A 24655-nucleotide genomic window follows, 5' to 3' on the forward strand; every position below is an offset into this window, starting at 1 on the left:
GATCCCTCGTACCCGTCACCCCCCACCCCTCTGGATCCCTCGTACCCGTCACCCCCCACCCCTCTGGATCCCTCGTACCCGTCACCCCCCACCCCTCTGGATCCCTCGTACCCGTCACCCCCCACCCCTCTGGATCCCTCGTACCCGTCACCCCCCGCCCCTCTGGATCCCTCGTACCCGTCACCCCCCACCCCTCTGGATTCCTTGTACCTGTCACTCCCCACCCCTCTGGATTCCTTGTACCTGTCGCCCCCCACCCCTGTGGATTCCTGGCACCTGTCACTCCCTGCCCTTGTCTGCGTCCTGCCTTCCAGCCAGTGCAGAGGAAGGACTTGGAAAGAGGCTGCCCTCCCCTTTGCAGGGAACTCAGAGCCACTGCCCACACTTCCTGCTGGTCAGCTGCAAGGGAGGCTGTGAAATGCAAGCTTTCTTCAAGGCAGCTCTGCTCTGCTGAGAACTGGGAGTTCTAGGAAGGGGAGAGTGAGTATGTGAGGACTTTGCTACAGAGGGACAAGCATGAACTAAATGAGCACACACATAAGTGGACAAAGCTTGAGGAATGCTTTGAAGGAGAGGTACATGGCGTTGGGAGAGCATAGGAAGGAGTCCAGGAAGGCTTCCCTGAGGAAGTGGCATTTGAGATGTGATGTAGAGAATGAGTAGGAGCTAATGGGGAAGGAGGGTCACAGTGTCCACAACAAGGGCAGCAGTGGGTGCAAAGGCCCTGTGGTCAGAGGGAGCATAGCCTTCCTGGGATATCTAAAAAGCCCTGGTCGATGAAGGTCATAGAGGTCTTCTGCAGACGGGGGATGAATTCCCTAAGAAGGAGCTCCATGGGGCTGGGGGTCAGAGATATCTACTCAGTTCCAGGCACTTTTCTAAGTTCTGTACTAATTAATTCATTTAATGCTTGAACAACCCATGAAGTTGTACCTGTGTGGTTCTCATCTTCAGAGAAGCAGACGCCAAGAAGGGATTAGATGTGCGACAGACTTACGGGACTGTCTTGGTTCACTCGACAGATATTTCTGAAGTGTCCTAGGTTCTGGGGATACAGCAGTGAAGAAAAAAAAATCCAAGTCCATGTTCTTAGGGACCTTGTCAGAGAGTGGGAGAGACAGGCAATCAACAAATAAGAATGTAAATGTTTCACTTTGTTTGCCATCTCTGTTTTGAAGAGCACCACCCGGCCTCTTTCTCTTCTCCTTGGCAAGGAATTCCTGGTAACAGATTCTGCCCACTACATCAGGAGGGTTTTCCTCCCCTGACAGGACCTGGGGTAAGCGCTACATGTAGCCGGGCAGGTGGACCTTTGGGCACTTGAGCTGCCAGCGTTCCCATTCACGGACTCACTCACCCATTCATTCATTCATTCAGCCAACCCAAGTCGATGGAGCCCCTCCTCGACTCCAGGCCCTGTGCCACGAAGGACAGGCACATGAGCCCCGAGCTAGCCTGCAGGTGGGACGCCAGGGTGAGATGGGACTACACCTTTAAGGAAGTTAAGGGGGAGCTGATATCTGAGGGATGAACGGGTTTAACCAGGCCAAGGTGGTGCTGGAGCGGGGGGAGAAGGGGCCAGGTAGGAGGCACCTGTACAAAGCAGCTCCCTGGCAGCTACTCAGGGGTGTTCTGGGTCTCTTTGGGGACAACTGGTCTCCTAATTTCGCCAATGACCAACTCCTTAATCTGTTTGGCCTAGATTCCTCAGCAATGTTTAATTTCTCTCAAGCTGACCATGCTTGCTTTAAGTCTTTCAGAAATTTATTAATTCAACAATTGAGCACTTACTGTGTGCTTGGTGCTGGAGATACGAAGGGACCAAATGGATAGAAATCACTGCTTTGATGGAATTTACACTCTGTTGGAGCAGACAAAAAGCAAATGAAACAAAATGTTAAATATATAATATTGTTAGCAGGGATTAAGCACCAAGAAGAAAAGTTCAACAGGATAAGGAAAGAGGAAATATTAGGGAGAGTGTGAACATTTTAGATTGGGTGGTCAAGGCAGGGCTCCCTGAGAAGGTAACATTTGAACGGGTGATAGAGCCACGGGGGAAGAGCTTATAAAGGCAGCAGAAACAGCAAGTGCAAAGGCCCTGAGGTGGGATTGTGCCTCGTATGTCGGAGGGGCCACAAGGGGCCATTGTGATTGCAGGGATGTGAGCAAGGGGGAGAGGAGTACAGAGAAGGTTGGGGTCAGGATGGGGGCCGAACCTGTAGGGCACTGAAGGCAGTGGTGAGGTGGGAGCCATGGAATGTTCTGAGTCAAGAAGGGACGTGATCTGACTCAGCTTCTAAGACAGCATCTTGGCTGTTTTTCAGTTTCTTTTTTTTTCTTTTTTCTCCAGTTTTATTGAGATATAATTGACATATGTCACTGTATAAGTGTAAGGTGTACCACATAATGGTTTGATTTACATATTTTGTGAAATGATTACCACAATAAGTTTAGTTAGCATCTCATATGAATACAATAAAAGCAAAAGCAAAAGGAGGGAAAAACAGGTGTTTTTCCTTGTGATGAGAACTCTTTGGATCTACTCTCGTAATGACTTTCATGTATGACACGCAGCAGTGTTACTTATATTCATCGTGTTGTACGTTACGTGCCTCGTACTTCTGTATCTTATACCTGGAAGTTTGCACCTTTCGACCACCTTCCTCTGACTCCACCGCCTCACCCTCCTCTGGTAAATCTGATCTCTTCTTCTATAATGTTTTTTTGTTTCTGGTTTAGATTCCACATATGAGACCATACAGTGCCTGTCTTTCTCTGCTCAGCTTCGTACTAGCCTGTGCCGAAGCTTCCTTGTGTGCTGAAGCTATGGATGTGTCTCTGTTTCCAAGCTTCTTCTGACTTTTCGGTGTGATTTTCACTAAAGAGATGGGAGACACTGGCCTGGGAGTGTGTGAGGAGCAAAGGACCAATGACAGGCGACCAGGCAGTGAGCTTGAACCCTCCAGACCTCTGTCTCTTCTATAGGAATGGGTGAACTCCGTCTGTTCTGCGGATTCTGGCCACGGCCTCCATAAACGTTCAGGCAGCGCAGACAGCATCATTATCATCCTCATCCTCAACGCTAGCGTCCTCCAAACCCACCGGCCAAGCCCCAGCTTGGCCCCTCGTGGTAGCAGGAGCTGCCTCCCTGGCACTGCTGTGTGCACGGGGACGGCCCCGGGATGCAGGATCCAGTGCCCGGCATGTACTTAGGAGCCCAGACCCACAGCATTCCAGAGAGCCTGGACAGGTCCTGGCTATCAGTTCCGGTTCTAGCAGTGTCCTGGGGGAGGAACGGAAACGCTCTCCGCCTCCCAAGCCAGGAAGGGAAAGGATGCAAGCTCCGTAGAAGGCGCTCTCTGCCCACCATCCCGGTTGTCCGGAAGATGCCTTCTCGGGGCAGACGGACGGGCCTGCTCACCCCTCCTCCCTCTTTACCAGCTGTGTGCCCGGGAGGACCACGGCCTCAGAGTCCTTCTCTTCATCTGTAAAATGTTGGCTGAGGATCCGACAGGTGTGGTTAAAGGGCGCGCTGGGTGCGCGGCACCCTCAGCTCACGTGTCTCCTGGGCCGCTCACTCTGTGCCTCGCGCCTCCTGTCCCCGAGGGGCTGCTGCGGACTCCAGCGAGCGCGCTCTCCCGAGGGAGCGCGAGCCTCACCTGGCCGGACACCCGCCCGCATCTCTCCAGCCGCGTCCCCGACTAGTCCTGGCTTTACCTGTTGGCCCGCCCGGGGTTGCAGGTGAGAGCCGGGGAGAGCGGGTCGGGCCGGGTCTGCTCCGCGGCGCCCACCCCGCGTGGGCCCTCCTCGGAGCCCCACGTTCTCACCTGGGATAGAGCCTCGGGAACGGACACCGCGGCCGCCGCGAGTCCACTGCGAAGGGAGGGGGCCGGAGGGGGCGGGGCCGGGGCGCGTGACGCGCGGCGCGGGCCAATGGGGCGCGCGCCCGGGGCCGAGCCTCCTGCGAGCCTTCGCGGCGCCCGCCGCGTCACGTGAGCCCGGGAGTGAGCGCCGAGCGGGCGGCGGCGGCGGGGGCTCCGCCGCAGCGACGCGGGCCGGGGCGAGCAAGAGCGAGTGCAGGACGCGCGGCCGCCGCCCCCAGCGCAGCCCGCAGGGCCCCGGGACCGCTGGGCCTGGCCGCCGGCCGGCCGTGCGCCGAGTTCAGGTGGGAGCGGCGCGGCGAGGTCGGACGCGAGTGGACCGGGCCTGGCGCGCAGGGGGCTGGCGGGGCGCAGGGGAGCTCGGGGGGCGCGGGCGGGCCTCTGCACGCCAGGCCGGGCGCCCGCACGGCTGTCCCAGGCTCCGCGTGAGCGTCTGAGGAGCGGGGTAGCCCCGCGCGGGGCCGGGGGCGGACAGGCTGGTGGGTCAGCGACCTCACGTGCCCACCGGCACTTTCCCCGCGCGGGCTGGTCCGCTGCCTGGGCGCCTGGCCCCGCGTCTCCGTGCGCGCCTCGCGGGCCGGCCTCCCATACGGCGGGCGCGACGGGGCCTGCGGGCGGGCGGGCGCGCGGCGGGGAGGGGCGGAGGGGTTACTGTCGGTCACCGCAGCCGGCCCGAGGGAGGGGGCGCGGGCCGAAGGCTCGGTGCCCCGCGGGCGGCGCCCCAGGCTCCCCCTGCCCCCCTTTCCCACACACGTTCCCACACACGCGGGGACACCACGCGGCTCCACGCGCGAGTGTGTCGCGGGCGCCCCTCCCGGCTCTCACCACGCCCCGCACACGCAGTCACACGACAGGAACTCGCACCCCCGCGCGGTTAGCGGAGCGGGGAAGCCACGCCGCTCGCCGCAGCGGTCCGCTCGCTCTCCCTCCCCTCGGTCGGCCCCCTGTGGACCCTCCCCCCAACCCCCGCTGTTTTCTGGCCCGGGTGACAAAATCCCCAAGTTCCTGAGCCCCTGAAATCACTTCCCCTCAAGGGCCGGGTGGCTCGTGGGGAGCCCCGCCGCCCCACAGGTGCGAGGACGCTGGGCTCGCGACTTTGGGGCCTGCGGGCGGCGCGGGAGTGGAGACTCTTATTTTGAAGGGCGGCCCCCGCCCGCCGCCCCCGTGATTTGCACGCTGACCCAATGGAAGGCCCTTGGCCGGCGCTCGGCTTGTTATCAATTACATGTTGTTCCTGCAGCCGTTGTGTCCCCGGGAGGATAAACAGCAGGCCTGGCCGGGCCGGGGAGGGGCGGAGTCCGGGACTGGGCGTCCCTCCCCCTGCACGCAGCCTGCGTCTCTGGCCGTGCCACGTGCTGCTGTGTTTCAGGGCCGGCGCCCGGCGCCCCGCAGCCCCTACTGAGCTCTCAGTGCCCGCGTCCACCCAGGCCGATGAGCCCTGCGTTAGGACCCAGGCGGTCTGCTGCTGCTTCCTCACCCCACCCCCGCCCCACCCCTTTCACTCAGTCAGCAAAGTTCTGCCAGGTCCTGTTTCTGACTCTGGGGTAACAGTCAGAACGGCTTATATTCTGGTGGGGAGGTAGACAGAAAATGAGGTACACAAATACATAACTAAGATAGTTTCGGGCAGTGGCAACTGTTAGGAAGACTGCGATGTGGGGTGGTGTAACAGAGGGTGGTCAGGGAGGTCCCACAGGGAGTGACTTATGAGCTGAGACCTAAATAAGGCACTCCGTGCTAGAGTGCTGGGGAAGAGGGGTCCACGGAGGGGAAACAGCCAGGGCCCTGGCCTGAGGCCATGAAGCTGGTGAGCTTGGGGCACAGCCAGTGCGTGCGGCAGGTGGAGCTGAGGTCTGGGGCGGATGGGCAGGGTCCAGGCGCTGGGCTGCCGGGACGAGATTGGGTCCCATTTCCTTGGGAATCTATAAGCTTCCTCCTACCCCGCCCTACTGTACTTATTTATTTTCCCCTCTATTTCTTTGGTATCATTTAATCTGTGAATATCTCAGTTTATATCTCTAAAATGTAAGGCATCCTTTGAAAAGTATGTACCAACCACAATACATCATCACAGTTAAAAATATTAACTGTAATTCCTTAATATCGTGGAATATTCAGTTAGTGATCACATTTCAGGGGAGAGTTTCAAGGGCAGGAACACAGCCCAATCTGCCCCTTACCGCCTCAGTCCTGGTTCCAGGAAGGCTGGAGTCCCCGGATTCCTAAGCGTCACAGCAGAGGGGCAGAAAGACCACATACTCACCCACGGAGGCTAACCCTGAAGGCTGGTGCTGATGGGCACCTGCATGGACGCCTGCCCTTGTAGTGAGTGCTCAGCGTGTGTTAGCTCATTGGTGTTACAGAAACCCAGGAACTAGGCACAGTTGGCAGGATCCCCATCCAACACATGGCACAGAGAGGTTGTGCCACCTGCCCAAGGTCACACAGCTGGTAAGTTGCAGAGGCAGGAGCTCAGCGTGGGCGACAGCGGAGAGGGGTCTCAGGCTGAGTGTAGGCTCTGTTCTTCACATTATCTGGCATTTTCATTCCTTCTCAGCACCCGATATGGTGAATAGTGTATGTTTTTAAACTCCCAGTTTTAAATCCTTAGCTGAATATTTAAAACCAAAAGGCCAAACGTTCTCCTGCAAAACTGCCCTGGGTGCAAACCTGCCACCTTGCCTTGGCTTCCTGGAGCTCTGTGAAGCTTCCTGGACAAGGTCATCAGAGCATGGAACAGATGGGACAATGACGTTTGGGAGAGCGAGGCCTTGCCCAAGGTCACAGCTGATGATGACCTGGCTCTGGGAGGTCCCTGCCCCTGGTTGGGCCTGTTGACCGTTGGGCAGTGCTGGGTGCCAGGTGCAGGACTGGTGCTCGAGACAGAGCAAGGGGGTGGGTGCGGACTTGATGCCAGGCAGCAGAGACTCTCCGGCTTTGGGTGCAGAACACCCTTTCCTCAACCTCAGCAAACACCCCGCTGTGGTCACTGGGTGGGGACAAAGGTCCACAGAGGTGGCCCTGTCACAGCCAGACACTGTTGACTCTCCTTGGACACCGGACCCAGCATGGCCTTCAGCTTCCCCCTCTCCTCTCTGCTGACGTTCTCTGAGCCCCTCCTGGGCACCAGCTGCCTCACCAGGAGCTGGGGACACAGCCGCGACCCGATGGCCCAGCCTGCCCTCATGGAGCCCCTGGTCCAGTAGGGAGACGGGCGTGAGCTGGGCCTTCCTGAGGCGGTGAGTGCTCCACGGGGTGCAGCCCAAGGGGTCTCATCTTCCACGCAGCAGGCAGGTGTGAAGTCAGAGGAGGTAACAGCTGGGCTCTGGGACCTGGGTGCCCCTGCTCCATCGGGCTGCCGCCACGGGCACGGCCCCTGCACCGCTAGGAAAGCCCCGGGAAGGTGCCAGCCCAGCTGAAAGCGTTTTGTGGAGGCCTGTCCCTGCCTTCCCTGATTCACAGAGCAGGCAGCTGAGACAGGAGGGGTCCGAGAACTGGAGGGTGGGGGGCTGCCCCCCTTCAGATGGGGAAACAGCCCGTGAGGGCGTCTAATTTTTTGCCTCCAACTAGACTTGCCTGATTAAAATGCAAACTGCCCAGTTATATTTGCATCTCAGATGAAATAATTCTTTAATATAAGCCTACCCCATCCAACGTTTGGACACACTTATATTAAAAGTTGTTCATTCTTTAGAAACTGAGTTTCAAGTTTAACTGGGTGGCCTTTATTTTTATTTGCTTAATCTGGCAACCCTACCCAAGCTGCAGCAACACGGGGGTCAGAGGGCAAGTGGCCATTCTCCTACCCCCTCCAGTGATTCTGCAGGAATGAGGCTGAGGTCGGTTGTCCTTGGGACGGCAGTGATTCTGCTGAGCTGGACAGGGGGGCCGCCTGGCTGTTCGGGGTGCAGAGGGCCTCCTCACACGCTCACCCTCTCCCTCCCGTGCACTCACACCCAGTCACTTGCAGACACACGCATGTTCCTTCCCAGAATTGTTCTGGAAAATCTCTGTGCAACCACAAGAGCCGGGTTGTGCAATGGGCTTGGAGAGCACTTTTGCAAACAGGTGGTGCAATTTCAGAAAACACTCTTGCAGACAGAGTTCTCCCGTGAGCCAGGATGGACGCAGGACGCAGACGTCTGGCAGTGGGCGGCTGTGGCCGGCCCCAGAGTGGGGACAGGCGCCCCCAAGGTGGCGGGTGAGCGCGCTGCCCTGCTGACCGGGCCTCCTCCTTCCTCTCCGCAGCCGCCCCCGGCACGGCCAGGCCAGCATGGTGGACCACTTGCTGCCAGTGGACGAGAGCTTCTCGTCACTGAAATGCCCCGTTGGTTATCTGGGTGACAGGCTGGCTGGCGGGCGGGCGTACCACATGCTGCCCTCGCCCCTCTCGGAGGACGACAGTGACGCCTCCAGCCTCTGTTCCTGTGCCAGCCCTGACTCGCAAGCCCTTTGCTCCTGCTACAGCGGCGGCCCCGGGGCCGAGGGCCAGGACAGCATCTTGGACTTCCTGCTGTCCCAGGCCACGCTGGGCGGCGGTGGCGGCGGTGGTGGCAGCGCTGGGGCCAACGGCAGCCCCATGGCCTGGGGGACCTGGCGGAAAGCACCGGCACCTGTGAAGGGGGAGCGTTTCTGCTTCCCCGAGTTCCCTGTGGGAGACCCTGATGACGTCCCGAGGCCCTTCCAGCCCACCCTGGAGGAGATCGAAGAGTTTCTGGAGGAGAACATGGAGCCAGGGGTGAAGGAGGCCCCAGAAAGCAGCAGCAAGGACTTGGAGGCCTGTGGCCAGCTCTCCGCCGGGCTACACAGGGGCCACCTCCATCCTGGGGCCGGTGGGAGAGAGCGCTGTGTCCCCCCGCCGGGAGCTGGTGTGGGCGGCAGCCAGAGCCCGGGTGGGGGTCCCGCCCCCGACGGCCCCATCCCCGTGCTGCTGCAGATCCAGCCGGTGCAGGTGAAGCAGGAATCTGGCGCCGAGCCCGTCTCCCCCGGGCAGGCCGCTGAGAGCGTCAAGGTGGCCCAGCTCCTGGTCAACATCCAGGGGCAAACCTTCACGCTGGTGCCCCAGGTGGTGCCCTCTTCCAGCTTGAACCTGCCCTCCAAGTTCGTGCGCATCGCCCCTGTGCCCATCGCCGCAAAGCCCATTGGGTCGGGACCCCTGGGGCCCGGCTCCGCCGGCCTCCTCATGGGCCAGAAGTTCCCCAAGAACCCGGCGGCAGAACTCATCAAAATGCACAAGTGTACTTTCCCCGGCTGCAGCAAGATGTACACCAAAAGCAGCCACCTCAAGGCCCACCTGCGCCGGCACACGGGTGAGAAGCCCTTCGCCTGCACCTGGCCGGGCTGCGGCTGGAGGTCAGTATGGCTGCGGCAGGCCGGGCGTCTCCATGCCCCTGGGTGTGCTGCCGAGGCCACATTCCCCACCCTTAGATAAGGCTGCTTAGGAAGCGGAGAGAGGGGTGGGCAGGGGCAGGGCCAGAGCTGGCACGCCGCCCAGAGGATTCCTTGCGCCTCCAGATCCCTGGTCTGCGGTCTCACGGTGACCAGGTAAGGCTGCGCCCGTGCTGGAGGAGAGGGGCTGGGCCACGCAGAAGGGCTCTCGTGGTAGTGACGGGGCAGCTCAGAATAGTGCAGGGCGGCTGCAGCCGTGTGCACCGCTCCTCGTGCCGCAGGGTGCCCCCAAGGGTAAGTACCACCCTTACTCCCCTTTACGGCTGAGCAAGCAGAGGCTCAGATCAGCTAAGTAACTTGCCCGAGGGCACACCACTTTGCAGAAGGGATTTGAAGCCAGGGGTCAGATTAGAGAAGTCACAGCCTGAAAAGGCTGCTTGCCCGACCAGAGGCACCAGCTGTCTTTACAGAGTCCTGGGGCACCTGGGCTGCACTCCCCACGGGGGACCTGGCGGTGGGTTTGGGAAGCCAGAAAGGCCAAGGGAGAGCGAGGACCAGGCTAGGGGTGCTGCACTGAGGGCGGCAGACTCCTTGCAGGCTCTCGACTCTGTGGCACCGTGGGGGAAACCAGCTCTCCAAGGGGTAGGGGCAGGGGCTTGCCCAGGGTTCCCCAGCCCATGGGAGGCCGAGCTGGGCGGCACCCCTGTGGCTCTCCCCCAGGCCCCCGGGGGGGCTCACCTTCTTGGAGGGCACGTTCACCTTTTCCTGAAGCTCAGGCAGCAGGTCGGGAGCCGACACGCTCAGGGGTGCCCCCGGCGGCGCTCCCCTGTTTAGGACACCCTCCCTGAAGGAAGCTGGCTTGCCCGGGAGGTGCGTGTGCTGCCGACACAGTGTGGGTCTTGGCTGGTGCGGCTTCCTTGTGTGTGTGTGTGTGTGTGTGTGTGCAGCAACAGGCACGCTCTTCCGGGTGCAGAGCCGGACCTCACGAGGGGCGTGTGGCTGTGTGCGCGGGCTCGTGTCTGCACCTCGCCGTCTCCACGTGGGTCTCTGCTGCGTGACCAAATGTGGTGGTGCATGTGCGCGTGGCACGTTTGTACCCTGGGCGTGTGTGTGCGTGGGTGCGCGCGGCACACGGGGGGCAGTTTGCAGCTTTTGTTTCCTGCTGGGATCTCATCTGACAGCACCTGAGAGTTGGCCCCCTGGACAGAGGTTCTGGCCGCAGAGTCCCGGCTGGCCAAGGCTGTGGCGTGGCTGGGAGCTGTGACCTGAGTGTTGGATGTGATGCTGGCGGCCCCTCGCCATGGAGCGCTGAGCTGGCCAGAGAAGGGGCTTTTCCAAAGGCGCCCACAGACCTGAGGGCTTCTTCCAGAGCCCCAGCCCCAGCCCCGCGGGCCTCCCGCCTCCCGGCCAGGTGTGCTTGCAGGGCAGCTTGTGGGGCCTGTGGGCTGGCGAGGTGCCATGTTCAGTGGTCAAACTCGGGGCTGTGCAGGGGCTCAGCTGCAGGAGAGGGCGTCCTGACGCCTGGGGTGGGGCAGCTGGCCCTCCAGTGGTCCCCTGGGCGAGCCTGCGTCTCCCATCTGAAAAGTGAGGACTTGCTCCCTGCCACTGCCTGCCAGGGCTGTGCGTGCAGGGGCGCACAGCAGCGCCCCTTCCCAGAGGTTGTGCGGTCGCTCTCATACGGGGTCAGAGTGTGAGAAGGACCCGGAAGGGGTTCGGCCCGGCTTCCACGTGGGCATCACTCCGGGTTGGAGGCACCCAAGACTCACAGGACTCGGCCTGCGTTCTCCTCGTGGCGGGGCTAGGCTCTGGAGACATGGGGCAGCCTCACTTCCCCAGGCACTGTCCCCGGCCACTGCTGACTGTTAGGAAGGGGCCCCTCCGCTCAGAGTGAGGCTGGGTGGAGCCGCAGGGAGGGAAGGTGTGGTCTTGGTCAAGGCCACCCGCCGGCCTGCTCCACCAGGAGGAGAGGACCTGCGCCCGACTGGGCTGCCCCAGAGCGCAGATGGGACCCTCAGCCCACAGTGCTTTACAGGGGGGCAGACTCAGCCCCGGCACGGTGGCCTCAGAGGGACTGAGTTCCCCATGGGAGGAGTTGTATGAGCAAGAATGAGATGTATGGTGGGGATTCAGCTCTGCCACTGTCTGAGCCCTTGCACGGGTCTTGCCCAGGACCCCCTTGGCAGGGGCAGGCATGGTGGGTGCCTGGCACAGTGAGGTCTCCCCGGACCCCCCTGGGAGCCGTCCCTGCCGTCAGCCACTCCTGGAGCTTCTCCCAGGTCTGGGTCAGGCCTTCGTGGGGTCACATGTGGCAGACGCACTGCCTGGCTGGGAGCTGAGGGCACCCGCCCCTTGGAAGGGCTGTTTCTCCCCGGTTGGTCTTCAGGGATCCTGAACCCCTGAGAGTGTGCACGTGACGTGAGTGTCCCTTAAATATGGCCGTAGCCTCCAGCTGAGGGACAAGGGTGGAGGGAATCCTTCCAGCAGTTGGGTGGGAGGATAGATGGGCTTTGGGGCAGCTCTGTCGGGACAGGACAGGGGATAACATGACAGTCACCAGCTCACAAGCACTCACGGAATGCCAGGCACTGTTCTAAGACTCTCAGAGCTGGAATTCCCTCCACAAATCCCCACACTTGCTTGCATACTTCCTTCCATGGGGGACTCATTACCTACTCTGGCCTTTTGGCCTACTTTGGTACACTTAGATTCCTATCCAAACTCCTCACTCTGGCCCACGGGCACGCGTGGTCTGCTCGCCAGCCTCCTCTCCGCAGCGCGGGCGCGCTCGGCCCTCTCTGTGCCCCGTGTCTCCAGGGACCCGCGCTCGGCCCTCTCTGTGCCCCGTGTCCCCAGGGGCCCGCGCTCGGCCCTCTCTGTGCCCCGTGTCCCCAGGGGCCCGCGCTCGGCCCTCTCTGTGCCCCGTGTCTCCAGGGCCTCCTTCAGTGGTACCTGTCGTCAGTCTTGCGATGCTTCTGGCTTTGTCCTTCCCACGTCACAGGCTCTCTGAGGTCTCCCAACAGCCCCGTGATGTGTCGGCACCATCACATTTTACAGAGGGGGACACTGAAGCCCAGAAAGATCAAGTCACGTGCCCGCCGGGACAGAGCACGACCCTCCGCGCTGTGGCCAGCCCCGTTCTCCCACGTGCAGCCCCAGGCCCTCTCCCTGGGCACCTACTGTCAGTCGTGGTGGCAGGTGTCCCACCTCTTCCCCAAGGCTGTCAGCTGCCAGGCATCAGCTTATGGGCCGGGAGAAAAGAGCGGAGGGGTGACAACAGCGAAACGAAAGCTCCTGACGTGCTGAGAAGGCTCCATAGTCGTAGCAAGTCCATAAGCAGGCATCAGCCTGTCGTCCCATTTTAGAGAGGGGGAAATTGCGGCCAGAGCAGTTAAGGAAGTTGTCCACTGTCACACAGCTGGTAAGTGGCAGAGCCAGGACCTCAGCCCGCCTGTAGCCTCAGGATGTCTCTGCAGCCCCCTCCACACCTCCAGTCGGGGGTGGACCTCACCCTGAGCCAGGCCTGCCCTGGGGAGCTCACCACCCCCAGACTCCTCTCTTCTTCCTGGTGGTCTTGGCGAGCAGTTGGCTCTTCCTCCTCTGGGTCTGGTTCTGGCCGTGGCATCGTGTCCTGTGCCCTGCCCTGCACACCTTTGGGCCGTGAACAGTGTCCCCCAAGGTCGTCACTGGCCCAGGTCACCAACCGCCCCTTCCTTTGGCGTCTGGTCCTGAACCCAGTATGCCCTGTTCTTCCCCCGTAGTGGCGTGGTTCCGGCGCCCTGGAAGGGGCTGGGGCCAGACTGTCCCTATTTGGATCTGACCATCTAGGAAGAGCTGTTTGCCGCCTCCCTAGAGATTTCCTTGCTTCGCTCCCGGACGCAGTTCCGTGCAGCGGAAAGGCCCGTGCCATCCACAGAGAGTGCCCTCCTGCCGCAGCTCATAGGGGTACTGACGACGTCCAGCAGCCCCACGTGGTGGGAGGCCCCAGAAGGAGGCTGGCAGGCTGAGGCTGCAGAGCCAGGGACGGGATCCGAAGCTGCGGCCCCGCTGCCGCGACCCTTCCCTGCAGTTGCAGAGCCCGAGTGCTGTCGGACAGGTCGTGCACTGCACGACCCTGGGGCACCGTTCCCACCGCAGCGCTTAGCCTGACCGTTCACGGCGGTGGCTTTCTGGCTGACGGAGGGGGCGGCTCTGGAGGGTCCTCTGGACCCCTGTGCTTCCTTGCCCTGCACCCCAGCAGCACCGATCATGGTCGTGACTCACTGGGGCCCAGCTCACAGCCGTCCAGCGATTGCCCTCCGCGCTCCTGGTGTCTGCACCCTCGCGGTCCTTGAGGCCAGTGTGCCCCTCCCTGTGTCCAGGGGGAGCAGCCTCAGAGAGCTTGGCGACGTGCCCGGGCGGTCCAGGCAGTAGGTAGCAGGGCTTCCTGCCCACCTGGCCCCTTCCCGTTACGGCTGCCGTACAGGAGAAAGTGGTGAGGGGGTATGGCGGGGGTCTTCTCAGGGCCCCTGTGCTACAGGGAGAGGAGGGGGTGTGTGGCTGGGAACAGCTCTTCTCAGGCCTGGATGTCCCTCGGCTGCCTGCCCGTCCCAGGCATTCCCCTGATGAGAGGCCGCTGTGGCCCTTGTGTCACCAGTTTGGCCTCTGACACAAGTCCTGGGAGGTGGGCAGGAATCCCAAGGACCTCACTGGACGAGAGAGGACGGACTCTGAGGCCCAGGGACACTCCTGGTGCCCAGGCCAGGTGGTGAGTTTGCTCAGGGCCACACAGGCTCGCCGTGGTAGGGGGGACCTGAGCCGTCTGGGCACCCCACCTGCTGTGGGACCCCAGCAAGCCCCTCGTCCCCTTCGAGCCCTCGCTGTGCTGGCGTCAGTCCAGGGAGGCTGGTCCTGGCTCTCTGACCGGGAGGGTGAGGCTGGCCCCACACCTCGTGCCTGGTGGGTGCAGGTCCTGCCGGGGGCGTTTTTGAAGCCTTCACCTCGGGCAGGCCTGGCTCTGCTGGGGGCAGGTGGCCCGGGCTCTGATGGCCAGGAGCCTTGATGCCGCTTCCTGCCTGCATGGGGCTGCAGTGGCACGAGCCGCCTGGCTCGGCTCTGTGGAGGAGGCCAGGCCCTCTGCGGGCAGCAGGGCAGGCAGGGCGCTGTGCAGAACCTTTGCTCTGGCCTCGGCTGCTCTGTCACTGGTGACCCTGGATCAGGGACTCATCGCTCTGAGCCTCAGTTCCCTCATCTGGCAGACGGGCCAGTTCCTTATTGGCAAAGGTAGCCGAGAGCACTGCTCTGTGCCTGGCCCGGTTGGCTCCCTGGGATGGGAGGCGGAGCACCAGCCTCTAAGCACAGAAGCCTGGCTGCGTCTCGCCATGGGGCAGGACCCTGGCACCGGAGGGGCTGAGCGATGCCGGGCCAGGCTCCCCATCTGGTGCTGAGGCCCTCCTGCCCTCCACCTGAGCCTTCCCTGGGCTTGTGCTGCTGGATGATCCTGGCCCTCAGCAGGCTGTGGGACCAAGGCTTCCACACACAGGGTCAGGCCCGAGGTGGGCCGCCAGCCCCGGCCTGGGCTGGGCGGGGGACAGCTACTCCGGGCCGCCACCTCGCCTACCTTGCACATGGCCCCAGGCCCACGGACGGGGCTGTTGGGCCCGGTGCTCCTGTTCACATGTTCTTATGTGTGCACATGTTCACGTATCCATCTTTGTGGTATGCACATGTGTACACATGTGAGTGCTTGCACCTGTGTTCATGATGTGCACACGTGTGGCATGTATGTGTGTGCAGTGTGCATTGTGTGCATGCGTGTTCTGGGGCTAGAGAGGACTGACTGACTGACAGCTCTCCATCCTCCTGAGGGCGCTGCCGTGTCCGCTCTTTCACATAAATGCATGTACTGGACACCCTCCATGCGCTGGGCAGTGGGCTGGCCACAGCGTGTATGTCTTTCCTCATGGAGCTGACGGGTCTAGTGGCACAGACTGACATTCATCAAAAAGTTGAAAACTGAAGTTGCAACAGTGGCTGGGGCCAGAAAAGAGAAGTGCCTAGTGCCATGGGAGCTGAGGATGGGATGCAGTCCTGGAGGGCTTTCCTGAGGAAGTGACATTTGAGCTGAGCTCTAAGGGATGGGTCGGAGGGAAGAGCATTCCAGACAGGGAACAGTACAACAGTAGGTGCATATGTCCTGGGGTGAGAGAGGCCAAGTCAGGTCGTGTAGGCAGAGCACAGAGGAGGAGACAGTGTGTAGGGAGGGTGGGGTCTCACTGCCAGGCCCAGGGTCGGGGGTGGGGAGAGCCTGGAGTGCCTGAAGTCGGTGACAACAGCTAAGCCCTGTGGTCAGCTCGGGTCCCCTAGCAGCTGCTTCTCCCCAGTGGCCTCTGGGCTCCCAGGCTGGTGGGGGCCGCAATAGGGAGGCCGCAGGGGAACCATGTAAACCCTCAGGAACACCTCGCAGGGGTGCAGTTTTGCTTCGGGACGTCTCAGGGGGCCCAGCTTTTAGGAAAGTAGGGTCCAGGGGTCGTGGGGGCCAAGTCTGAGGGCCCTTCCTCTTCCGTGGCGGAAGCGACAGAGGAGCTGGGAGCTCCCTGCAGGGCTGGGCAGGAGCCTCGTCCCCGGGCCTGTCTCCTCTCGCGGGGGAGGGCTGCCCGTGCGGACACTCACAGGAGCCCCAGGTTCTGGTGTAAGGGGAGCGCCTGTGGGGTCACCGGCGGCCCTCAGGCCCCAGCATGGGCACAGGCCTGCTGTCAGCTGCTCTCGCCTCCCTGGAGGGGCCGGAGGGGCAGCGGTGCGGGGGGGGGACAGTGACCCTTCCAGCGGACCCCGAGCGCTCCGGCCCGGGGGCTGCAGTGGTGTGGCCGCTTACCGCCCTGTCCCACAGGTTCTCGCGCTCGGACGAGCTGTCCCGGCACCGGCGCTCGCACTCGGGCGTGAAGCCCTACCAGTGCCCCGTGTGCGAGAAGAAGTTCGCGCGCAGCGACCACCTGTCCAAGCACGTCAAGGTGCACCGCTTCCCCCGCAGCAGCCGCGCACCTCGGCCCTGACCCTGACCGGGCCGGAGCCGCCCGACCACCCGCCCTGCCTGGTACTTTGTAGCAACAAGTTGTTGGCCTCCTTCAGAAGGACTTGTGGACGTTCCAGGCCACCTTCTGGAGCCCGGGGATGCGGACCCAGGCCTCCACCCGCCCCCGCCTGGGGGGACCCGGAGGCGGCCTGGGGGCCCTAGTGCCTTCCTGCGGCCCAGCCCCTCTCCCGCTGGGCTCCCCGCCTGGGCCAGGGCTAGCACTCGATTGCTGGGGAAGAAGCAATGTGCAGTTTTGAAATGTCAGTTCCCGGAGGGAGCCGTGCTGGGCAGAAGGAAGTAGGCCAGAAGTCCGGTGCTGCACTGGAGTGTGAGTGTGGCTTTGTCCAAGATGCCTCCCTTGGCCTGACCCCTGGAGGGTACGGTGGGGCGGTCTGGGATGCAGGACGTGGCCTCTGGGTGGATGTGGGATTGGGTGACAAGCCCCCTCTCGGCGAGGTGGCAGTGCATGTGCTTGAGTTAAATGTGCAGGGCAGACGGACAGATGCAGGTCTGCCCCAGGGCGATGGTACTGGTGTGGCTCAGCCCCTTATCCTGTTTCCAGACAAATCCAGACGGCAGCCTCCAGGGTCACCTGCAGGAGGAGCGGGGAGCCGCTGCATTGTGTGTAGAAGAGCTAGATAGAGCCTCCCCAAATCCGGATTTAGAAATGCATTCCTTATTTTGTCTAGAAATTAATATCAAATGAACTAGCTTGTTTTGAGAGGTTTATTTCACATCCTATGAATGTATGTAAATAAAATGTACATAGGTGCATCTACATAAAATCTTTTAATAACATGTCAACATTGTGTAAATTTGAAATAAAATCTATAAAGCTGGTGTACATATGTTACAATTATATATATTTTCTTTGGTCCTTCATAAAAATATATTTACTTTGCCAATAAAAAGAAAAAAGAACTTGATAACTGTGGCATCCGTGTGCTGTTTTCCTCTGCTCTGCCAGGAACGGGGGTGATTTTGGGGGCTGAGTCTCCGTGTCTGCATCTGCAGCACTCAGGGGACCTTGATTTGTACCCGGAGGGATACAAAGTCTCCTTGGGTGTCCAGCCCCTGGGCCAGCAGTGCAGGGTCCCCACAGCCCCACTTCCACACCATGGGCTGGGTCTCTGCTCAATCTGGTTTCCTGGAGGGCTGCCTGTCTTCCACAGACCCACGGCCACCCCATCCCAGCATCACTGTGGGAAGAGACCGCAGGCCAGGTCCAGCCCACAGGGCCACCGCTCCCCTGAGTTCCTGTCTGAGACCCTTGCTTGGCACTTCCCACCTTGTGTGCAGTGCACTGAGCATCTATCATGCACTTACTGTGTGCACCGTGGCGGGGGCGTGGAGCAGACCGTTTCCCCCTCGAACCCCTCCAGGAGATGGTACGTTATCTCCACTTGCGGTTCTGAACCGATTAGGAGTCTTGACCAGGCGGAGGCAGACGCTGGAGGCGGGGGGCGCGTGGAGTCGGGGATGGCCAGTGCATGGGGTTAGGCTGCCGCCTCGACGCAGCCCAGCTGCTCCGAGCTCTGGGGAGACAAGGTTGAGGCCTGGACCCATCTGCACACCCTGGCGGGCTGGGAGCAGGGCCGGCGGGGACCAGAGAGCGAGGAGGGGCCGAGAGCTAGCCGCAGCGAGAGGGCTGCCCAGTTCTCTGTCCACACGACGTGGAGGCCGCCCTTTCCCGGGGCCTGAGGCACGTCGGGCAGGGGGCTCTCAGTGACACCCTCGGACCTGGAGCAGGCGGCGGAGCTCCGTGGGTTTGCAGCGGAGAGGTGGAGCGAGGCGTGTGCGCGTGTACGTGTGCACGTCTGCACGTGTACTCTGTGCATCTCCGGAGGTGGAGGCCACTGTCCCCGCCGACCTGGGAGCTTCTCGCTACAGCTGTCTTTCCTGTCGGTGGAGCTGGCAGGTGTGCCCAGCACAGCACAGGGGATCTGAGAATGGGCACCCCATCCCGACTGGCCCTGGTCCTGGGGAAAGGACTCGGCCTTGTGACCTCTGCCCTTTGACCCTGACCGGACATACTCTCTGTGGCCAAACATGCTCTGGGGAAGTGATGCATTGATTTCCAGGTGCATTAACGTAGAGCTTTCTTCATCCATAAAGAAGCAGTGGGACCCAGATAAGAGGGACACGGGCCATCAGGATAGTCACACTGGAGGAGCCCGTGAGCACACAGATGTGTGGGGCTGGGCGCTGACCCAGGACACCGCTCAGCTGCTCTCGGTGTCTGTCCCCAGCAGCCACCCACTCAGAGCCCGCGGCCCCCCCGGCTGGCCCTCTGTCCGGGCCGAAGCCAGGCTGGCTGTGTGTGCCGGGTGGTGAAGCCATCCCCCTCTGCCTGGGCTCCAGACCCCCTTGGGCACCTGCGCTGGCCGGGGGCGCGGAGGGAAGGGACGGCGGTGACGAGGACCACCTCCTGACCCTCGCCCACCCTCTGGGGGAGTTTCTTGAGCCTCTTGACCCCGCGGAACGGGCGTGACAGCCCCAGGTGGCAGGCTGGTGCCGACTGAACAGCCGCGAAGACCCTTTCCAGGGCGTGAGCCTGAGTCTTGGCCGGACGGAGGGCTGGGAGCCGGGCCTCAGTTGTCCTGTGCCGTGGCCTCTGGCAGCCCACAGAGTCCAGAGCGCTGTGGAGGCGCCTGGCTTGGCCGCCTCTGGGAGACCCCCGCCACCACCTTTGTCACCCTTTGTGACTTGTGTGGCCGGAAGAGGAGTGTTTGTCTTGGCCTGCAGGCCCAGTGTGCCCACAACCGTTCGTAATAGGAATCTGGAAGGTTGCAGAGCAGAGGGCCAGCCTCAGCAACCCGGCACCGCCCGGCCCTGCACGGGGCCATCCCGCACGGCGGGCAGAGGCCGGGGAGGCACATCTCCGGAGACCGTACCAGGCAGCGTGGGCTAGGCTGCCGTAGCAAAGAAACCCCAGCACCGCGGAAGCTTATTTTTCTCCGTTGAAACAGCCCTGAAGCTTCCGGGCACCTTCTTCGTTGCCCTTGAGCCTGGCGCCCCGGGGGCCCCGCGCCCGCCCGCAAAGAGCAGCTGAGGGCTCGTGCTCCCCCCACACAGCACAGGCCTGTCCACTGATGTCCCCTCGGCCAGGATTAATCACACAGCCTCACTCGCTGCAAGGAAAGCTGGACAACATAGCCTTAATCTGGCAGGTTATGAGCACAGCTGACCGCGGGGCTTCCATGCCGGGGAAAGGGGGTCAGAGGAGGGGCCGGCTTCGGCCAGGTGCCCCCCAGCGGGTGGGTCGTGGTGGCCCCGCGGCTTTGTCCACATCCTCAGAATGGGCGTCACGGCAGGTATGGGACCAACGGTCAGGCCTCCAGAGACAGCAGGGTGTCACGAGGGGAAACCCTGCAGGCGCTTTGTGTGACGACTGCAAATGGCAGGTCCCTGCCTCATACGGACGAAAGTAAACAAGAAACAAACCCGGTGATGTCACCATCATCTATGCCTGGAGGGGCCCAGAGTCCATACATGTGCCATGGGGTTGGGGGACAGAAGCAGAAAGGCCCGGGGTCGGGGCTTGCAGGGGTTATAGCTTTCCTTATGCTCCGCCGTTCAGGGTCCTGCAGGCCTGGGCAGTGGGCACAGCAGAGGAGCTGCCAGGAAGGAGCCTGCTGTCTGCTCGGCAGCCGACGGGACGGGGGCTCTGAACGGCATGTGAGGGCCTGAGAGTGGGGCAAGGTCGGGCTCTGACAAACACCAAGGCTGAAACGATCTTGCTGTATTTGAGGTCGGGCAAAAGGGATACCGGACGCCAGGGGGCTGTTAGGAAGACACGGATGGTGGCCTAGAGAGCAGCGTTCAGAAGACAGAGACGCACACGTCGGAGGCCCACGGCGGGACCAGAAAGGCAGCTGCGGAGGTTTCCTGTAGTCGTCAACAGGTGGAAAGTCCCGTGGCTCCTGGGAGGGCACGAAGAGATCCCAGGCAGAAACAGAAGAGTGACAGGATGGGGTAGACAGAGCGATGGGAGGGATGAAGGAGCGTCTCAAGGGAAGAGAAAGGGCGGCAGCAGAACTAAAACCTGCGGTAGGGGCGCCGCCCTGGAGGCGAACCCACACAGACCTTCCAGAACCTGGCGGTGAACGAAGGAAGGACACGAGGGAGACAGGTGCGGAGGGCAGAGAGCAGGGGCCCGAGAGCTGGCGGGTCTGGATCAGAGTCTGGGTCAAATGACATAGATACTGACGCATAACATGTATAACGTATGAATATGTAACATGTAGGATACACAACATATATAATACACGAATGCATAACGTTTGGCATGCCCATACATAACATAACATACTGATACCTAACACCTATAATACACTAATACATAACATGTAGGATACACTAATACATAATATATAATACTCAAATATATAACATGATATACAAATACATAACATGTAATTAACTGATACACAGCACATAATACACTAATACATAACATGTATAATAAATACACTAATTCATAACATATAATATACTCATACGTAACATATGTACTATACTAATATATAACATATAACACGCTAACGTGTAACATATATACTAATACGATTACAATACACTGATATATAACTAAATAATATAATGATAATTATAGCTCTGTCCACACATAAGGCAAGTGGAGAATCAAGACAATATCCCACCGGGGAGCGGGGGGCAGGAGAGAACGGCAGGTGGGTCACCGAGGGGACAGTGGAGTCCAGGCTGGGTGAGCCCGCAGCCTCGCGGACCCTCAGGTACATCCCCCTGTGTGAAGGGCTGTGAGAGATGAGGTAAGTCAGCATGTTTAAAACAGCACAGACAAGAGAGAGACTCAGACACCAAGGAGGGCGTCCAGCAGAGGAGCGTCCACATAAGCACTCTGGGCCGGTACTCAGCTCAGGGGGAGGGGCCCCGGGGGCCTTGCAAGAGGAGCCCCTGGAGCTTCCCTGGTGGTGCAGTGGTTGAGAGTCTGCCTGCCGATGCAGGGGACACGGGTTCGTGCCCCGGTCCGGGAGGATCCCACAGGCCGTGGAGCGGCTGGGCCCGTGAGCCATGGCCACTGAGCCTGCGCGTCCGGAGCCTGTGCTCCGCAACGGGAGAGGCCACAGCAGTGAGAGGCCCGCGTACCACAAAAAAAAAAAAAAAAAGAGGAGCCCCTGGTAGAAGGAGGTCTGGATGCTGAGACCCAGGAACCTTCCGGCCGCCGTGGGTCCTTCCCGGTCTGGCTCATCCGCTCTGACCCCAGGAGCCATGGGCGGAGACCCAAGCCTGGCCCCGGGGCTGCTCTTCCCGCTGGTTCCTGTGTTGGTTTTGTGAACAGGCCTCGACTCTGAGCTGAGCTAATCCTGTAAAACCCAGAGCAGCCTCAGAATGGGGTGGCTCTGGAAACAGTGAGGAGCGGGGTTGCCCAGCTTAGTCACAAGGTCACGTCAGAGGCCGACGGACCAAGACGCCTCGCTGGAAACATCCGACTCCAGAGAGAAAAGGCAGCACGTACTTGTGAGTCAATAACTGCAAACGGCTTTTAAAATCTGAATGCAGACGCCAAATACTGTTACAGGAAGAGAAGCAGGTGTCTCAGTGTACAGGTAGTCACATTACGCCAGTCTGGCTCCGGCCAGTTAGACATACCCTGGAAGGTGTGCAATGCTTGAGGTCTCCTGTCCCCCAGAGAAGCCTCTGCCTTGAAAAAAGCAATTTAGACCACATGGTTTACTTGTTCATAGACTGTGCTCCATGGGCACAGGATTTGCTATAAACCCAGATCCTAAAATAAATATCATCACACTGAGCTATAAATTCTGGCTTCTGGGAACCACGATTTACTTACCAATTATATTTAATGGTAAATTATTTACCATTAATAAGCTTTTAGATTGTTCCCACGTGTTTGCTGCGATAAATAATGATATAAAACAGAACAGACTTTGCACACAGCTTCATACACAAGCTTTAATGCTGGGCTTGCTGGGTCGAAGAGCAGGCACATAACTTTTGCCAAATCATCATCCCAAAATCAATTGTGCGGGGAACATAATTTACTCACTCATTCATTTTATTATCTGGCTTCCCCACTAGAACATAAACTCCTCCGGACTAGGGGTTTTGCCTGTTCTGCTCAGTGCTGTGAGCGCAGCTCCCAGAGCAAATATTTGTTGAGCAAATGACGTGGATGGCAGCAAGAGCTTTTGCTAAAATTGATGGGATAAAATACAGAGGTTAAATATACTGTTTAAAGTTACACAGTTAATGCGGTCGGCAGAATCATGGCCCCAAGGCTGTCCACGTGCTAATCTCCAGAACCTGGGAGTACATTCCCTTACGGGGCACAGGAGCCTCTGCAGGTGTGACCAAGTTAAGGCTCTTGACGCAGGGAGATACCCGGGATTATCCGCAGGGAGATACCCGGGATTATCCGGTGAGCCCGGGGGTAATCACGTGGGTCCTTTCAAACGGGTCAGAAGGAGGCGTGGCAATGGGGGCAGAGGTCAGAGGGAGAGGTTGGACGCTGCTATTCCGCAGGCTTTGCAGGTGGAGGAGGGGCCACAAGCCAAGGGACGCAGGCGCCTCCAGGAGCTGGAAAAGGCAGGAGACTTTCTGCCCTGGAGCCTCCAGGACGGACCGGCCCTGCCGACGCCTCGATTCCAGGACTTCTGACTTCAGAAGTGTGAGCGGTCGTGGGAATGTGTTGCAGCGGCCGCAGTAGAAAGTCAATCCACGTAACCATAGAAGAATGAAAATAAACATGTAAGTCCCAAGCGCGAGCTGTGCGGAGGCGGGAAGGAGAGGGGAGGGAGCGGAGGCGGCTGAAGGTGCCTCTCTCCGCTCAGGGGGCCGGTGGGGTCGTCAGCAGCTGCACGCGGGTTGTTGCGTTTCAGCTGCGCGTAGGGACTGAGCCCCTAGAGAAGGATGGAAAGCGAACGCTTACAGAATCCGCCCCCGACGCCGAGGCGGCGGGCGGGGCTGCGTGACCTCCGCGAACGCACGTGTGCAACCCGCTCTTGCACGGCGCTCCGTTACGGTGCGCGGACGCTCCTCGCGGCGGCGTCCACCCCCCACCCCCGGGAGGTGCAACCGGGCGGTCGGAGTCGGAGCAGCGGCGCAGCGCCCGGCGCAGGTGCGCGCGGAGGGGGGCGTGGGCCGCACCCCCTTCTCTCCTGGGGACCCACTTACGTCCTCACTCGGCCCCCATGGCGTGCGGCGCCGCCTGGCCGCGGGCTAGCTGGGTGCTTCTCTGCTAAACATTCTGGGATGTTGACGCATGTGTATTGAGCCTTCTGTATGCGTTGCAGATGTCTGTGTGTGCGGGGCTCAGCTCTGGCCGGGAGCTAAGGCCTGAGCACTTTGAGGGGCTCCGCACCCCCAAGACGTGGCTTCTCCGCTGTGTCCCTGCTCCTGGTGCCTCAGCTGCCCCGTCGGATCCATGGGGGTTGACGAGGACCCTTGCCAATACAAGCTTCAGGTTTCAGGGCTCCCATGGAGATTACTCCTCTTGGACCTGCCCCCAATGGGAATTGAGGGGCTCGGCTCCCCTGGGTCCAGTGTTGGGAGCGCTCTGAAGGCAGGGGGAGGGGAGGACCACAGACTGAGGCCTTGCCACCAGCTCCCACCCTTTCTGGCTGTCACCTGGGGGGATAAGTCCCTCCCTGGGTCCCAGTCTGCTCACCTGCCCAGCAGGTATACTGGCTGCTGGGCCTTCCTGCCCTCCTATGGGGCTGAGGGTCAAATGAAGGAATTGTGGTCCTGACATCGCCAGCGGGGTCTGGGGTGGACTGAGGAACTGGGCTGAATGTGTGCTCTGATCTCTCCGTCCCGTCCACACACTGGGCCGCTTAAACCACAGAAGGAATCTGTCTTTAGCCACCCTAACTGGAGACATTCTCGAAAGGGAATCCTGCAGAGTGCTGTTTAGGGCAGACAAGTCGACAAAGCCTGTCTCAGGAATGCAAGTTCATTTAACATTTGAAAAACTCAGTCACCATATTAATAGATTAAGTAAGGAAAGCCACATGACCATCTCAGTAGAAACAGAAAAACTGTTTGAAAAAATCAATATCCAATCAGATTTTTAAAAAAATCTTAGAAAACTAGGAAAAAAGGGAACTTCCTCTGTCTGATAAAGGCCCCGCTAACGCTGTATTTAATGGTGGAAGACCATTAAATTCCTCAGACCAGAAAGAGACAGCAGGTCCATTTCCACCACTTTAGCCCACTTTGTGCTGGAGGTTCTATCCAGTGCAGTAAAGCAAGAATAAGAAACAAAATGCGTTGAGGCTGGAAAAGAAGTAAAACCATCTTTATTTGCAGACGACATGATTGCCTGTGCGGAAAACCC

The 24655-nt window shown here is 60.2% G+C and overlaps 1 protein-coding gene across 1 annotated transcript; it reads left to right on the forward strand.

The window, feature by feature from the left end:
* Positions 1–8148: 8148 nt before the first annotated feature.
* On the forward strand, positions 8149–16597 carry KLF15 (KLF transcription factor 15). The gene is made up of 2 exons (XM_079712706.1): positions 8149–9236; positions 16138–16597. Exons 1-2 carry the CDS (start codon positions 8158–8160, stop codon positions 16298–16300), a joined length of 1242 nt encoding a protein of 413 aa, XP_079568832.1. The 5' UTR covers positions 8149–8157; the 3' UTR covers positions 16301–16597.
* The last annotated feature ends 8058 nt before the right edge of the window (positions 16598–24655 follow it).

The sequence above is a fragment of the Hyperoodon ampullatus genome (assembly GCF_949752795.1).
Source record: "Hyperoodon ampullatus genome assembly, chromosome: 10".
Classification (NCBI taxonomy): domain Eukaryota; kingdom Metazoa; phylum Chordata; class Mammalia; order Artiodactyla; family Ziphiidae; genus Hyperoodon; species Hyperoodon ampullatus.